The sequence below is a fragment of the Cajanus cajan genome, chromosome 5, assembly GCF_000230855.2.
Source record: "Cajanus cajan strain Asha chromosome 5, NIPB_CcT2T_4, whole genome shotgun sequence".
Classification (NCBI taxonomy): Eukaryota; Viridiplantae; Streptophyta; class Magnoliopsida; order Fabales; family Fabaceae; genus Cajanus; species Cajanus cajan.
Window position 1 is genome coordinate 61,031,820 of NC_138521.1, and position 16,646 is coordinate 61,048,465.

At 31.2% G+C, this 16,646-nt stretch overlaps 3 protein-coding genes across 5 annotated transcripts; all 3 read left to right on the forward strand.

Moving 5' to 3' along the window:
• Nucleotides 1-315: 315 nt before the first annotated feature.
• LOC109809869 (Phosphoribulokinase / Uridine kinase family) lies at nt 316-8,229 on the forward strand. 3 transcript variants are annotated; one of them, XM_083075572.1, is made up of 12 exons: nt 316-473; nt 1,552-1,994; nt 2,693-2,807; nt 3,354-3,549; nt 3,663-3,800; nt 3,870-4,043; nt 4,975-5,169; nt 5,396-5,518; nt 5,595-5,707; nt 5,867-5,990; nt 6,506-6,778; nt 7,592-8,229. In XM_083075572.1, exons 2-12 carry the CDS (start codon nt 1,661-1,663, stop codon nt 7,808-7,810), a joined length of 2,004 nt encoding a protein of 667 aa, XP_082931698.1. In that variant the 5' UTR covers nt 316-473; nt 1,552-1,660; the 3' UTR covers nt 7,811-8,229. The 3 variants fall into 3 exon arrangements, with proteins under 3 accessions (XP_082931698.1, XP_020228873.1, XP_082931699.1); XM_020373284.3 differs by having other exon boundaries at nt 317-473; nt 3,663-3,776; XM_083075573.1 differs by having other exon boundaries at nt 327-473; nt 1,631-1,994.
• A 1,281-nt stretch (nt 8,230-9,510) lies between these two features.
• LOC109809870 (H/ACA ribonucleoprotein complex subunit 2-like protein) lies at nt 9,511-10,953 on the forward strand. The gene is made up of 4 exons (XM_020373286.3): nt 9,511-9,736; nt 9,816-9,885; nt 9,956-10,061; nt 10,634-10,953. The coding sequence occupies exons 1-4, from the start codon at nt 9,604-9,606 to the stop codon at nt 10,793-10,795; spliced, it is 471 nt and encodes a 156-aa protein (XP_020228875.1). The 5' UTR covers nt 9,511-9,603; the 3' UTR covers nt 10,796-10,953.
• A 3,859-nt stretch (nt 10,954-14,812) lies between these two features.
• On the forward strand, nt 14,813-16,579 carry LOC109809365 (protein STRICTOSIDINE SYNTHASE-LIKE 12). Its single transcript, XM_020372649.3, has 3 exons — nt 14,813-15,110; nt 15,392-15,682; nt 16,022-16,579. The coding sequence occupies exons 1-3, from the start codon at nt 14,860-14,862 to the stop codon at nt 16,512-16,514; spliced, it is 1,035 nt and encodes a 344-aa protein (XP_020228238.1). The 5' UTR covers nt 14,813-14,859; the 3' UTR covers nt 16,515-16,579.
• The last annotated feature ends 67 nt before the right edge of the window (nt 16,580-16,646 follow it).

Below are 16,646 nucleotides of genomic sequence, written 5' to 3' on the forward strand. Positions count from 1 at the left end.
AATGATATAACACAATAACTTTCAACTCTTAATCATGAATGATATTACTTGTGATGAAAAATATTTGTGGTTCGTACACATAGTAATTACTCTATTTTTATTCAATAAATATATAATATTAAAATAATACAATATTAATATATTTTTTATTTAATAAATTTTATAATATTAAATAGATAGTATATAAAAGGTAAGGAGTTGAAAATTTATTTGAGAATTTAACATCAGTAAAAAGCAATAAAACATAATTTACTGATAAACGAGTTGTGGATGTGAGGAGACATGCAAAATCTCTGTGACTCGTGTCCTTCGATTATCCTATGACGACGTTCCACGTGTTGTTTTGTGTGGAACATAGAAATGTTAGAATCCAGCAGCCGCCGGCAAATTCGTTCAATTCTTCTCTGTCTTCCTTCACACCAACTTGACTTAACGCATCTCTTTTCCTTTTATATTCCTTTGCTTTTCAAGAGGTTAGTTCGACTTTGCTCTTTCACTTTTTCTACTAGTTTCTTTTGATTCCAGTTCATCTTATTTTTTTATTTTGTTTGTTTAAATCTGTTCACTATTCTGCTTCATATACTATACATAATTATTTCTATTTCAATTTTACTTTCCTATCTCCTAAGTAATGCATCGTTTGGTTGAAGACTTGAATTCAATTCCTGTAATGTTTTTCAGAGTCTGAAATCCATAACAAAAAAATAATTGTTTAATTTTTTTATTTTTATTTTTATCATTTTTATATTCTAAATTTCTCTCTAGAGATTCAGAATAATTGGACCAAGAAAAAGGTTTATGATCTTCAGTTAGTTTTCTTTTCACACGCATTTTGCTGTGAATTATCGTGTGATGTGTTGGTGGGAATGTATACTTCCCCCATTTTTGTTTGCGACTGTAAAGAAATGTTGTCAAAACGGCAATTAAAGGAAATCAGCTGCAGATTTAATTAGCACATACAAGTCCTATATCCATTTCTGAAAATTTACAATTATCTGTAATAGTTGATAGCACTACTTTTGATTTATTCATGAGAAGCCAAATTAGATAACATGACCATGCCTTGTGGAGGAAATTAACCTCCATGCATTTATGAATTGAATAGATGACGTGAAAGTGTGATATGGATTTTCGTTACCGTTATAAACCATGGGATGGTGGAAGTTGGATCCCTTCTATTCATGATTTTGCTATAATGTAGGAGTACTTATTTGTTTCAATTCATACTCTATAGGATGAAATTTTAGGACTTTATTTTTTATTTATTTTTTAATTTCCTTACATATATTTGAACCCTTGATGTTGTTCTAGTAAGATTGTGAACCTTTGATTTTGATTGGCCATAAAAAGGTTGATTGATAGTCATGAGTTGGAGTTGTTTATAACCATTTGAATGCATATTATGCAATTATGAATTATCAAATTACAGTTGACACGTCCAGTAAGCTTGTAAGCTGCAAAGGTGGAAATTAAATTATATTACTTTGGTTTCTGTATATGTTTGGAAATGCCAAAATGCCATCTCTTGATTCCATGTGCAATTTTATGCAGTTTTGAGTCATTAATTGTCCCAGTTTGGTTCCCATCTTTGCTGCTGTGGCACTTTCATTGCCATTTTCCTCTTCTGCAGAGTATGGCTTGAGCAACTTTGGTTTCCCTAATGGCACAAAATACTGTTTCTGGTGCTGACTCGCCTCGGCGACGTCTTTTACGAGATCAGGTTCAAGCGGTTAAAAGAAAGGATTCTGATCGCTATGAAATTGTTCCTATCCAAGATTCTTTGTCATTTGAGAAAGGATTCTTCATATTTATTCGTGCATGCCAGTTGTTGGCTCAAAAGAATGATGGAATCATATTAGTAGGAGTTGCAGGTCCATCTGGAGCAGGGAAAACTGTTTTCACTGAGAAGGTCCTCAATTTTATGCCAAGCATAGCTGTCATAACAATGGACAATTATAATGATTCTAGTAGAATTATTGATGGAAACTTTGATGGTAAGTTCTCTCTTCATCTATTTAATTTTTACCTAACATATAATGACTGCATATGGCGTTTTGGAAATAATGAAAATCTAGAAGAGGTGAGAGTGGTATGATGGGCCCTTTCTACTTTCTTGGCACAGAGTAGATTGCAGTGCCTCCGAGCTGTTACATGTTCAACATATATGAGTTAGAAATTTACCAGCTTAAATATGAACAAACATCAACGAGACATCATTATTTATTAGACAAAATATATTTCGAAAATTTTGAAGTAGATCAAATGATGGGGTGAGAGACAAGACAATCGCTAAAGGCACTGAAAAATCACCACTACCGTCTACAGCCATCTCTTTTATGCAGTCTGGCTAATAATCCTAAAATCATTTCACCACTCTTAGAAGAGGAACTTTCTAATCTTGAAATTTATTGACTCCAGGTACATTGTCATAATTTCCAGTCACATATGCTAGCCTAATAGTAGTAAATATTACTCAATCACTGATTCTTTTTCACCCACCACACACACACACAGAGACAGGGTTATCATCTATTATTGGTAATATAGGTGAGTTTCCCTTAGTATCTAATCTTATTTTTACTCTTCATATCTAAGAGATACTTATACTTGTTTATCATATTAGTCAATATCGAAGAAATAGGAAGGAATGTTATGCATCACAGCTTTCTAATTTCATTGTTATTTGAAACAGACCCTCGGTTGACGGATTATGACACCTTGCTCGAAAATATACAGGGTCTTAAAGCAGGGAAACCTGTTCAAGTTCCAATATATGATTTCAAGTCTAGTTCTCGCATAGGTTACAGGTAGTGTACATTTTTAATTTTCTCATGTTTTGGAGCATGCAAAAGTCTATTTTGTAGCTGTGCTGTTTAATCTTGCAAATTAGGGAAACCTGGAAAAGAGAATACAAAAGCTAATGACATTTAACTATGTTTTATATGTATCAAGTTGTTTGATTTGAAATGCTTTATTTGTGGAATAGGAAAATCTTTCTAATGTATGGTTATCTGGAATTTGGTTATTTTTTGGATTATCTGTGAAAAAAGATTATTCAATAATTGAATGAGATAAAATGAATTTCATGTTTGGATATCCAAATTTAAAAGTGATTTGAAGATAATATATATTGGATTGTATAAAGAAAATCACTTATTTTTTAAACTACTAAAAGGGTATAAAATTATTTGTATGGTAACATGTAACCACTTGGTCACAGGAATGCCTATTGCGTGGATAGAAGAGGTGCGGGACAAAATGTGTAAATATGGACATGCATTAGCACTAGAACTAGCATTATATTATTCCAAATCTGTATGTTATTAATTTCTTTTGTACTATTTTCCTTATAGGACTATTGAAGTCCCTAGCTCTCGTATTGTAATCATAGAAGGCATTTATGCCTTAAGTGAAAAATTAAGGCCTTTGCTTGATCTTCGTGTTTCTGTCACTGGTGGAGTTCATTTTGACCTTGTCAAGCGTGTTTTGCGGGATATTCAACGTGCTGGTCAAGAGCCTGAAGAAATAATTCATCAAATTTCTGAAACGGTTTTTCACTGATCCCATGTTAGACTTGTTATTTTAGGAGTTTTGCAAACTTCCATCTGTGAGACTAAGGCACTTGCTATCATTCTTACCAATTATTTTGTCTCCTTTTGTAGGTATATCCTATGTATAAAGCTTTTATTGAGCCAGATCTCCAAACAGCTCATATAAAAATTATTAACAAGTTTAATCCATTCTCTGGATTCCAAAATCCCACCTACATATTGAAGGTGACCCTATGCTATGTTATCATAGTAAGGTTCTTTATATTTTCAAGAATCTTCTTAATGGTACGTTTATGCTGATTGTTTCTACCATCTCAGTCAACAAGAGTTGTGACAGTTGATCAAATCAAGGCAGTTATTGCTACGGAGCATACTGAAACCAAAGAGGAAACGTATGACATATTTCTACTGCCCCCTGGGGAAGACCCTGAAGCTTGTCAATCATATTTGAGAATGAGAAACCGTGATGGAAAGTACAATCTCATGTTTGAGGTTAGGTGATTGAAAACTTTTTGCATTGTTATGTTATTTTTTGAAGAGAATGTCTAGCAAGGCATAAATTTTTGGGGGTCTGAACGAACTTTTACAAAACTTATTTGAACTTATGAAAGATGCTTGTGATCTTACTGTAAGTATTTTTTAACTTCAGTAAGCATCATGGAAAAGCTTATGAAAACAAGTTCTTTTTAGTTTATTTTAGTGACTTAGTAGTCAAACTTATGAATAAGCTCTTACAAAATATGTGCTTAATTAAGCTATTCACCAAATGCGTCCTTTGTCTAATTAGGTAATATGCATTTATTTTATGCCAATGCTCGTCTCATTATATTGTTTACTTAGTTAAACGTTTATTAAGAACCTGCTGTAATGAAAAAGAAGCCTAAATGCAATTGACCTCTTGTATAGTTACAACCACTTAAAAAAAAACCTAATAAAATTTTCAAAAGCTGCAACTTTCAAACTTTATTTGTGTTTGTGCATACCTACAATACAACAACTTCTTTGTGTCCTAGTAATTAATCAAACATCTACTTCTACACGTTTTCCATTTACTGCCTTCAGTACGTTGTTTGTCTAAAACCTCTTTCGTTGGTTGATGTTTTTTCCTATGTTCTTATCTCTCATTTTTGTTTTATCTCTATGGTTGTGTGTGTCACTTTGTGTGTATACATATCTAACTCTAAAAAGTGTTGGATAGAAAAACGTGCGGTTTGTTTCAAGAAGTCTGGCAAATATTTGAAAAACCTGTGTTTCACAATGGAGGATAGAAGTGATATCGTAGTTTTCGAGTTCACGGGTTGGCAGATCTTATATCCCAACATCCTTTCTACCATCTTGAGTTTCAGATTTGCTGAAAAGTTTGCATCTAGAAGCAAAATTACCGGAAACCTCTATTATAATGATAGTGCATTCTTGTTTTCAGGAATGGGTGACAGATAGTCCATTCATAATATCACCTAGAATTACGTTTGAGGTCAGCGTGCGCCTTCTCGGAGGCCTGATGGCCTTGGGATACACAATTGCAGCTATCCTGAAAAGAAGCAGCCATGTCTTTCATGATGATAAAGTGACCATAAAAACTGATTGGCTAGAACAACTTAATCGCACATATGTTCAGGTATAACAGCATATCGTTTATATCTTTCCCTTACATGTTTCTATGTTTGTAACTTGTTGATTATGTGATAAGTAGCTTTAATCTACCCTTATTTAATTCCAAAAAGTTTTAGGCTTGGCCTGGGTGGTCCATGGAGTTTGTGACAAAATGCCCATACCTATATTATGCATTTGTATTTGTTTCTTTTGTTGTCAGTAATTAAATAATTGTTCATGTTGTTTTGAAGGTGCAAGGTAAAGACAGAAACGACTGCAAATTTGTAGCAGAGAAACTGGGGATGGATGGTTCCTATGTTCCTCGCACTTACATTGAACAAATTCAGCTAGAAAAGCTTGTAAACGATGTGATGGTATGAGCCATCATACCACCTTTTGCTTGTGGTTTACATGGTTGTACACTGAATCACTGGTCTGATGAAACTGCAGGCATTGCCAGATGATCTTAAGACAAAACTCAGCATAGATGATGACTTTGTTTCAAGTCCCAAAGAGGCCCTTTCCAGAGCTTCTGCAGATAGAAGAATGAAGCATCTCAATCGGTACTTAATAATTTTCATTACCTATTTGACTTGCCTTAAAAAGAATATTGATATGTCTTCTATTTCCTTTTCATATATGGGATAAGAATTTCTGGATCTGATTAAAAAATTGTTAAAGCAAGGTTCTTGTGATGTTTTTCTCATGTTTATCTTCTGCAGTGGTATTTCACAGTCATATTCAACTCAAAGGGACAAGATTCTACCTAAGCTGACTAAACTTGCTATAAATAACAGAAGATTCGATGGAAGGGCGCTAGAATCACCTGCACCTATTGCTAACCAAGTAAGATATATTTGCCTGGAAAAGTTTACAATTACCATCATTTTGGCCTCTTCATTCATCAATGCATCACCTACTATACCTTATTTTGTAGATCGTGGAAAAGCTACTAGTCGAGTATAGAAATGTTGAAAAGAATAATGATATACATTTTTACTGCATATTGGCTAAAAATTTCAGTGAGGATGTAAAAACAAGATTATATTAAAATTTTGCAAAATTTATATTGAATTTAATGGTTATGCTATGACATTATAAAATGTCAACCAATAACAAATCATCATATTTACAACTTTAAAATAATTTTTATAAAAGTCCATAAATTTATTATATTATGACAATTTTTTATTGGACGATAGTGTAAAAAATCTTCATACCGTTTCAATTATATTTACATAATTTTTTGGCATAGTGAGAAGGTGCTATAATTAATATCTGTCGACCAGAGGTTTAATTTTCTGTTTATTTTTCTACCCATCTAAATGATTCATCTACTGATATTTGCTTGAGTTGTCCAGGGAGTCATTACTCAACTTTCTGATCAAATTTCCACATTAAATGAAAGAATGGATGAATTCACCTCCCGAATTGAAGAGCTGAATTCAAAGTTTGCTATTCCAAAAGTTTCAGCCAGTCAACAAAACTTGGCTGTACAGGCTGAGGCCTGCAATGGCTCAGGCCCCACTTCTTTCTTTGTAACTGGATTAAGCAATGGTTCATTGACTGGATCACTGCTACCTAATTCTTCATCGTCTTCTCAATTGGCTAAAGAGTCTCCCCTGATGGAAGAGGTAGGTGATGTGTATCCCCTGGATTTCAAATTCACAGCACGTATACGTCTATCCTGTATAATTGTATATGCATATGCATACTATGTACTATGTTGAGATATATACTATATCCTATGTGTCTATACTATATATGCATGACATGTACCCTTAATGACATAGTGCAGTAAATCACACATATATCCTATGTGTCTGCTGATTGTAGAGATGCATTATCTCACGTGAGATAAACATAACATGAGGGAACTCTAAATGAGTAAAGATAATGATAAATTTGTATAGGGCTTTGTCGACATGTACCCTTACAAATGTCAAGAAATGAAGTAGGAACTACTAAATGAGAAATACAATAATTTATAGAGTTAATCACCTATACATACACTGTTAATGTAAAAAAATTTTACACTGGCAACCAATCATATCTTTTAATAGTATCATGTCAGTTGCTTATTTAATGAAATAAAAATAAAATAAAAAAATAATTTAAAAAATTTGATTGGTTGTCAGTATAAAAAACTTTACACTAACAGTGTATGGATGATTAACTCTAATTTATAATCTCGAAAATCCAAGTAGTTAGGAATAATTTAACGAAGATTAATGTTATTTACCCATTTGCATAATCTGTTGAGTTGAGCAATCTTGATGGTCCCTTTGTTGAAAATTCTTGTAAAATGGGAACAACATGCTTGTAAACAAGACTTAGATGCTAGGACACAGGAATGTGATTTCTGTCACTTGGGGAAACAAATTTTAGATTTGAAGTGACCTGGTCAAACATTTTCAGTACCTTATTATTATTTTTTCTAAAAATAGGTATTAGTTATTGCTCGAGGACAACGTCAAATCATGCATCAACTTGACACCCTGAGCAATCTTTTGCATGAATACTTTGGAGAAAGGTCACGCCTGGATAGACCAGACCAGACAGGCAGAATGCGTGAACCTGAATCCGTTGCCATCCCCCTGGTTCTGACTCTCGCCCTTGGTGCTGTTGGTGTGTTTTTGTTCAGAGGTTTGACATCCCAAAAGTAAACGTATATATATATTGAGAGAATTTGGTTGGATACAAACTTTACACTTTCTCAACTGAAAATAACTGTTTATTTTCAGTAAAAAAAATTTTTTTAAAAAGTTTCTAATTTGTATCCAAACATATTTATAATTTCTTGTCAATTATCATCAATATTTATGAGAGAAACCTCATTAGTGTGTATATATATTATAAAATCCTAAGGTTTCTGAAAATAATTACTATCAGTGAGGGACTGCCTCACATCAAGTAGTAGTGGACGACCTTAATGGGCTGATGGTATATTTTAGCATTCACTAAAGATGTAGTATAGAGTTGCGTAGTATATAATAAGCTTCTGTATATCTTTTTACTTGTTAAATAATTCGTCCACTTGGTGGAATACTGAACTTGCATATATTATAATATGCTCTTTATTCTCGCTGGCTTTTCTCGTGAATATTTCATTTATGACGAATGTGATATATATATGTGATAAATTGATTGTTTTAGCGGCTTGCTCTACGCTTGTAAGAAGGAAGAAAGTTTTTCTTCGTCCGAAATAGTCTTGGGATTACGATATGTTTACATTTTTTATGGTCACTTGAATCCAAAACAAATATAGGCTCTCTGTCCAGAAATACTAATGGAAAAAAAAAATATGATACAAAATTTTTCAAAAATTAAAAATAGGCTTAAATACATCTTTCTTCCCTCAAATTTGGGATAATTTTGCTCTTTTTCTCCAAATTTAGACTATATTATTTGAAGGTAAAAAGAAAAAAATATTTGCTTCTCAATCATGCACAGGCAAGTTGAGTCAGGTGTGTAGCATTATCAGCAGACTTGATATAATGTTTTAACTAAGGACACTAATAGATAAGTTTTTCAAATTACACAGAATAAAGAATCACATTTAAATTTGAGAGATAAAAATAAGTTTACTTAATCAGTTAATCTTAATTTATGCAAAAATTAATTTTAATTTATGAGAGAAATTTAATTTTTCTTTCTTGTTTTCTCCTACTATAAGGGTTTATGAAAAAAGAAACGAGCCTAATGCATGTAGTTGAGTCATATATAATCGTTACGCAATTAAAGGTATACAATTTCAATTATAATATAATATTTAATATTATTACAGCATTTTTATCGTAAAAATAAATTATTGTTAGAAAAAATATATCTACCATTTATTAATTTGCATTGTACTTGATTTTTCTAAGAACTTTGAAGGGTTTTTTTTTTTATTTAACATTTTAACCCAAATTTATTAAGTAGTTGGAAAATTCTGATAAGATATATTTGAAAACTATTTTTTAAGAAAATAATATTTATCAAAATGTTTTAAATTCTATTATTCTTTTTTAACCTTAAATTTAATTTAAACACGCTATAGAGTTTGACTTTGCCATCTATGGGATCATGCTGGACAATTTGCATAAACTGAACATGTTTCCAACAAAACTGTTTTGCATTTATCATTAATCATTAATCTATTACATTTCAGCTTTTTATTTTTCTTCATCACGTGTGATTGGTTAATGTCCGTAGACCATAGTCTACTTACAAATTTTAAAAAGTGGAGGTTTAATTATTAAAAGGGAGTGTGAACAGCTATCCCCGTCCATTATATAAGGCCCATATTGTAAGCCCAATACGATGCTGGGTCTTACTGAATAATCATTTTTTGTTACCCGTATTAGCCAGAGTAAACATTTGGTAAGTCTAAACCTGAATCCTGAATAAAACCCTAGTTAGCCAGAAAGAGGGTTTTTGAAGGTTCTTCGTTTCCGAATTGAGAGCAGAGAGAGAGATGGGGAGCGACAGCGAGGCAGAGAAGTCGGCGCAGAAAGAGAAGGAAAAGAAGATATTGGCGCTGTCTCCCATTGCTAAACCCCTCGCCGGCAAGAAGCTTTGCAAGCGAACCCTTAAACTTGTTCGTAGAGGTTTGTTACCTCTCTTTTTCTTCTTCTTCTTATTCTTCTTCTTCTTCCTCTTCTTAACTATATATACTCTTTCTTTCAGCTTCTCAACACAAATGCTTAAAGAGAGGAGTCAAGGAGGTCGTTAAGAGTATACGGAGAGGTCAAAAAGGGTCTGTTTTCTCATTCTCTTCACTTCTTTTTCACTCTGCAAACCCTAATTTTGTGCCCTTTTCATTGCAGGTTGTGTGTCATAGCTGGGAACATATCACCCATTGATGTCATCACACATGTTCCTATCCTCTGTGAAGAGGCTGACATTCCATACATATATGTCCCTTCCAAAGAAGTACCAATACACAACTCACCTTCTTCATTTTTTTGTTTATTTTTTACACACTTCTCCTGTAATCAATTCAATGCCATCAATCTCTCCTTCTGAAAATTCATCATCCAGCCCCAAAAACTGCATAATAAGAACAAACCTCTTTTAGCTCAATTTATGGAGCAAAAAGGATCTTATTAGTTGCCCCTGCATATTTTCAACTGATCTCAACCTTGTATCACAAACCTTATTCCATAAGTACTGACTTTACTATTCTTTTTTACTTCTGCAACCTACACAATTTGTCATTATCATTTCACTTTGAATGTGGGAGTAAGAGTAGGAGAAACATGTGGAGAATACTCCCTTAAATGCTAGCTGTTTAGGGAGAAGAACTAAGCCACCTTTTAGTACTCTAACAAGCATCTCATACTACTCAATATTAGATATTCAGGCACCCCATAATGTCGAAGTCCCTATCAATATTGTTCTAAAATTGTTGGTTTTTTATCTTCATGCTACTTTATATATTGTGTTCAAGAAACTACAATTACTATGCAAGCTCATATGTCGTTGTTATTTATATTGTTTCCCAGGAGCTTGCAGGCGCAGGAGCAACGAAGAGGCCTACTTGCTGTGTTCTGGTAACGACAAAGCCTGCAAAGGGTGAAATAGAACAAGGGGAACAAGAGAAGCTAAAGTCAGATTATGATCAAGTTGTATCAGAAGTTTCTGAGGTTACAGCTTCACTTTTTTGAAACAAGCACACATGTATTTGTACTGTTTGCTCCAGCTTAATTAACTTAGGCAGGAACCTGTGCCTATATTTGTAGTTTTATTTTTCAAAGAGCAAAGAACCAAATGAAGTGCCGCGAACTCATTATTTAGTATAAACTCAAATACTGCTTTAGCGCCACAGTACAGAGAAGCAAGTTGGTGGAGGTTTTTTGCACCATCGTGATTATTTTGATCCAAAATTTCTATTTCATCCATTTAAGATAGAAATATATTTTTACAAACCTGCAACAGAGTAGAATAAAAAACATTGGACATATGTGTGTTAAGTCAGTGGAGAAGTCAACAACTGTTAACAATTAAAATTGATGTTTAATTTGCATTTGAGAATGAGATATATGAAAAACCAGATGCTCCATGAGTGTGGCTGGTAACTGCAACGTGTAGGATACCTCTCCTTTTTCAAATCTGAAATGGTCTATAATTATAATAACATGGAGCAGATTTCTGTTGTTGCCCATGTGCCATGTGGTCACAGAGTTACCCTGATTTGGGTTTGTTTGTTTATTGATTTTTGTTTTTTAAATAAGCAGTTTTTGATTTTTTTTTGTGTTTGTTTAAACTTCATTCTTTAAAATGTTTATTTTTTAAAAGAAGTAATTATTATCTATTTTTTCAAAAATTACTTATTTTAGAATCATTTTTAAAAATTTAAACAAATTGACATTTGATATGTTCGTTGTGGCATGTGGGTTAATGATTTTACATTCTTTAGTTTTTTAATTTTATTTCATACTTGTGTGGCATGATTGAAGTATAGTTTTATACAGAAGTAGTGAGAATATCTCATATTTTCTATAGTTGTATGTATTTTTTGTATATCTAATAAATGAATTTAATAGAGTTACCTATTTACCATTGCATGTTTTAAAAATTTTGAGCAAGTTATATCTTGTAGCAGGTCAAAATGAAAAAAAAAACGATTTTAATTGGTCACAAATAGTCTACGACGGCAAAGACACACGAGGTGTGAAAGTTCTTTGGGCAAAACAACTAGCAAAATTAAGAATTCTTTTACGTATTCAGGAACTTTAAAAACCTAAGAATTTAAGGAGTAGATAGATTGTAGTTTTTCTCTCTTAAAAAAAAATAAAATGTAGTTTATCCATCGTGATCAAGTCAGAAAGGTAAGTGCAAAATATCATTTTTCCATATAAACATAAATATTAAAATAAGAAAATTAATTGATGATACATAATGCGAATTCTGCTCTTTTGTAGTTTATTTTTCTTAATGTTTTGAATATATAAAGGCAACAACAAAATAACAACTTAAACCATCAAAATAATAAAATAAACATTTTCGAATTGAAAAAAAAATTAATTTCGATATTTTCTAACAATTAAAACAACTGTGTGAAAATGTGATTGCATAAATCATAATTATAATAGTTTTTTGTTTATCAACTTTTCGAATAAGTCATCCCATTGTCCCTGTACTCGTTATGCAGGGTTTTTTTTTTCTTTCTTTCTTTTATAGCTTAACATTCAGAAAGAGCTTTTAGGTTAATGAATTTATTTTTAGTTTTTTTTTATTTCCAATAAAATAATTTTAATATATTTTTTAAACTTTTAAATATTTTATCAAATTTATTTTTATTAAATTTTAAAGTTTTTAAAAAATAAATTATTAATAATTAAAAAATCAAGTCACAATTTATCATAAATCTAAAATATAATGTATGTGTTAAAAAATATTTATTTATAGAAAATTTAAATATAATATGATTTATATATTTCAATATAATTTTTATTTATATATAATTTATTATAAGTTTTAGTTATATAGAGTAAACATTTTATTTACTTAATCCACAAGTTAAAATACTACTATGTTATAATTTATGAACATCAAATATTTTATGTATATTATTAATAAATATAGGGGCAAAAGTTATTTATAATATATATATATATATATATATATAAATATATTTTACTATCAAAAATTTGTTTCAAAATATATAATAAAAATATTTTTATTTTTTTAAGTTTAACTAAACATATGTTTATAAACACTAAATTCGATCTTTATTGCGTCTTTGCAATCTTTCTTATGCATAAAACTAAAACTAAACATATATTTAATTTTTTCATTTTTGAAAATAGGAAATAAGTTTTCAAAACATGTTTTCTAAATCTTATAAGTTTTTTTTATAATCATGGTATTGGTACAAAATATCTACCGTTTAAGAGTGTAATTACACATAAAGTGGATATTTTTCTTTCAATATAATTTATTTCATCTTGGGTAGAGTAGTATTAAAAAATCTTATAAGTTTACGAATGAAAACAAGCTTTAAAAAATATAAATAAAAAAATAAATTCAAAATATCCTAACATTTTGTATATACTATCTGATCTCTTTACATTAGTTTGGTTCAAATGAACTTTCACATGTTTACATAATTTATTAAAGCATTTTGGATACACAACATTAATATTTTGTAGATAAGATGTCATTTCATGATAACCTTAAAGTTTAAGCTAAGTTTTCATGTGCAAAAAATAAAATTAATGAATTTTAAAATTATCTAGATTCTTATATTTACACAAATATGTCATTTTATATGTATATACATGTAGAGTTGTCAAATGGGTCAAGTCTCTCGACTCAGTTCTATTCCATGGATCAAATGATGATTTTAGACTAGTAGGTTGATCTAAATTACTTTTGCTTCATTAATTTTTTTTTTCTTCAATTTAACCCATGTCAGATCATCAAGTCATTGACTAAATTGACCTTAATTGAAAGAAAAAAAATTTAAAATGATTTTATATATATAAAAAAATTATTATTTTTTGTTTTTTTTAACTGGTTAACATTTATTATTATTTGTTTACTTTAGTAAAAATTTAAATGTTTTGAATTTAGAAAGTTGAGAAACAATTGTTCTATTCATAAAAGAAATGATAAAAATAAATAAATTATAATAAACAAGATAAAGAAAAGTTATATATATGTGTGTAGAGAGAGATAGTTACATATTACATCAATCAAATCAAGAGCAAAATTTAACTTATTTTACTTCTTTTTTTTGGTATTTTTTTTCATAAATGACAAAAAGAAAGAAAAATATTACACTCAAAATTTACATTTTAATATATTATATTTTGATTTATGTATTTTAATAATTATTATTACTAAATTATTTTTTTATTTTTCTATCAAATCAGTTTGATCTAAGATCATTTGACATATCAAATTATATAAGTTAAAACAAAATAGTTTATTTTTAATTAGGTCATTTTTATTAAGATTCCATCCGGTTATCAAATCAAACTTAATTTGATAGTTCAATATACATGTTATTTGATAATCTTAAAGTTTGAATAGATTTTTATATGCATAATATTAAAATAGAGTGAATTTTAAAATTAATTGAATTCTTATTTTACAAATTTATAAACAAAAATATTATATTTAAAGATGTAGTTAGTTTTGCTATCATAATTAAAATTCAAATTAGTCAGACTTATTTATGGAGAAATGACGTTATATTTAAATAATTAAATATAAATTGGTAAAAGAAAATAATTACCTTTACAAAATAAGTTAAAATAAACATAAGGAGATTGCGCGTCCTGTGAGGCACATGGAAGAAGTCAAGAAGATCGAAGATCAAATCATGCTATGGAGTGAGAGTTGTAACAAGAATAGCATTTTTCATGAGTTACAACACTTGACAAAGCTGGTTGACGCGCAAGTTTCAAGGTTTTAAGAATCTGCAACATACGAAACCGACCATCTCTACTTTCTTTAATCGATGCTTAACATTTTCATTCCCCATACTCGCAACAAGCTTTAACATTTACATTCCCCATACTCGCAACAAACTAAACGTTTCTAATTATCAGGTAGGCTTGCTTAGTTGTGTGCATGTCACGAGGTTTTTACAAGAGGTTGGGTTCTTTCACGTTTTCTTTGCATATTTTGCGTTGCATGGCATTTAGATATGCCTATAAATATGATCACTAAATCCTTAAGTTTTGTATCTTACATCAAAACATTATTGAGTATTAACAATATGTTGTCACCAAACCTTGCAATGTCGACAATGGCTATGTGTGCAACTTTATTGCTATTCCTTTTGTGCTCGCCATCAGTAGCTATATTACTCACCAGGTTGCAACTACCATCACCAGTGATGGGTCCTGAGTCTGTAGCATTTGACCGAAACGGTGGAGGTCCATATGTTAGTGTTTCTGATGGAAGAATTCTTAAATACGTTGGTCCAGCCGAGGGATTCAAGGAATATGCTTACACTTCACCTAACAGGTAAACATGAATAATAATCACATCATATGCTTATGCACACTTATTTTTTTATTATTTTTTTCACAGGTTTATATCCTATATTCCACTGATGAAGACTATCAAACTAGTCTCACTCAATACTGTGGTTATTGCTAATCTAACATGTTTTCATGCATAAGACTTATTAAATAAATCGTCCCTACAATATTATATGAGGATAGAATACTTAATCATTACGTCAACTTAGCACTTACTTATCATAATGATTTAACTAACTTATGTTATTTTGTTGGTCCATGCAGGAACAAGACAATCTGCGATGGGCTTACTGATTTCTCAGAACTTCAAGCAACATGTGGGAGGCCCTTAGGGTTACGTTTCAACCATCAAACAGGTGAACTGTACGTAGCAGATGCTTATTTTGGGCTTATCAAGATCGGCCCTAATGGAGGGGCTCCAACCCAATATTCTCAAGGTATCCATCCACAAGAGAAAGAGAATAGCACCACTTTTCCATTTCTCGATGGCTTGGACATAGACGTCAACACCGGAATCGTTTATTACACCGAAGCTAGCTCCAACTATCGTTTCAAGTAATTAACCCCTACCTTACCTTGTTTTCTTGCATGCAAATACCAGTTATTTATTACATATAGTTCAAAACTATTTGATATGGATCAATCGATAGTCTTTGGTTTAAGATTTGAGTTTACACGTGTTAAATACATGAAAGAAGAACTTTATTGATTCTATCCTACTTGAATTGGATTGTCTTTATCAAATAATACTTGTGGTGTATATATTAAAAAAGAAATACTACGTGGTGTATATGGTTCCGCTAATTTCATGTGACATATAATGAGAGTAAGTTATGTATGATCAAACATTTAGTAATGTAGTAAACTAATAAATGTGAGATGTAATTTTTGCAGGGATATTGAGGCACTGCGAGGAAGCAGAGATATGTCTGGGAGCTTATACTCATTAGACCCAAGCACAAACGAAACAAGAGTGTTGATGAGGGGCCTTGCTTTGGCATCTGGTGTGGCAGTGAGTAGAGATGGGTCATTTGTTCTTGTAAGTGAATATTTGGCTAACAGAATTCAGAGATTCTGGCTTAAAGGGCCAAGGGCAAATTCATCTGACCTATTCTTGCAACTTACGGGTAGGCCTGATAACATTTGGAGGAACCCTAGAGGTGAGTTTTTGGTGGCAGTGAACGGTTTAATAGGACCAAGTCCACCTCGTAGACCTGCTATTATACCTGGAGGAGTGAGGGTTAGTGAGAACGGTCTGATTTTGCGTATTATGTCTCTTATTCAGGAGTTTGGAAGTGAGGCAGCGAGTGAGATTCATGAGCATAATGGGACAATCTACTCTGGCTCAATGCAGGCTTCCTATATTCCCATTTCTACTATCATATAGTATTTCTATGTGGCCAACTTTAAATTTAATAAATAAAAAATAAAACAAACTATTCATCCCTGTTAGTTTATGCTTTACTCTGAATCTGACACCCTCATCATCACAACACATAAAATATCCCGCATTAGCATT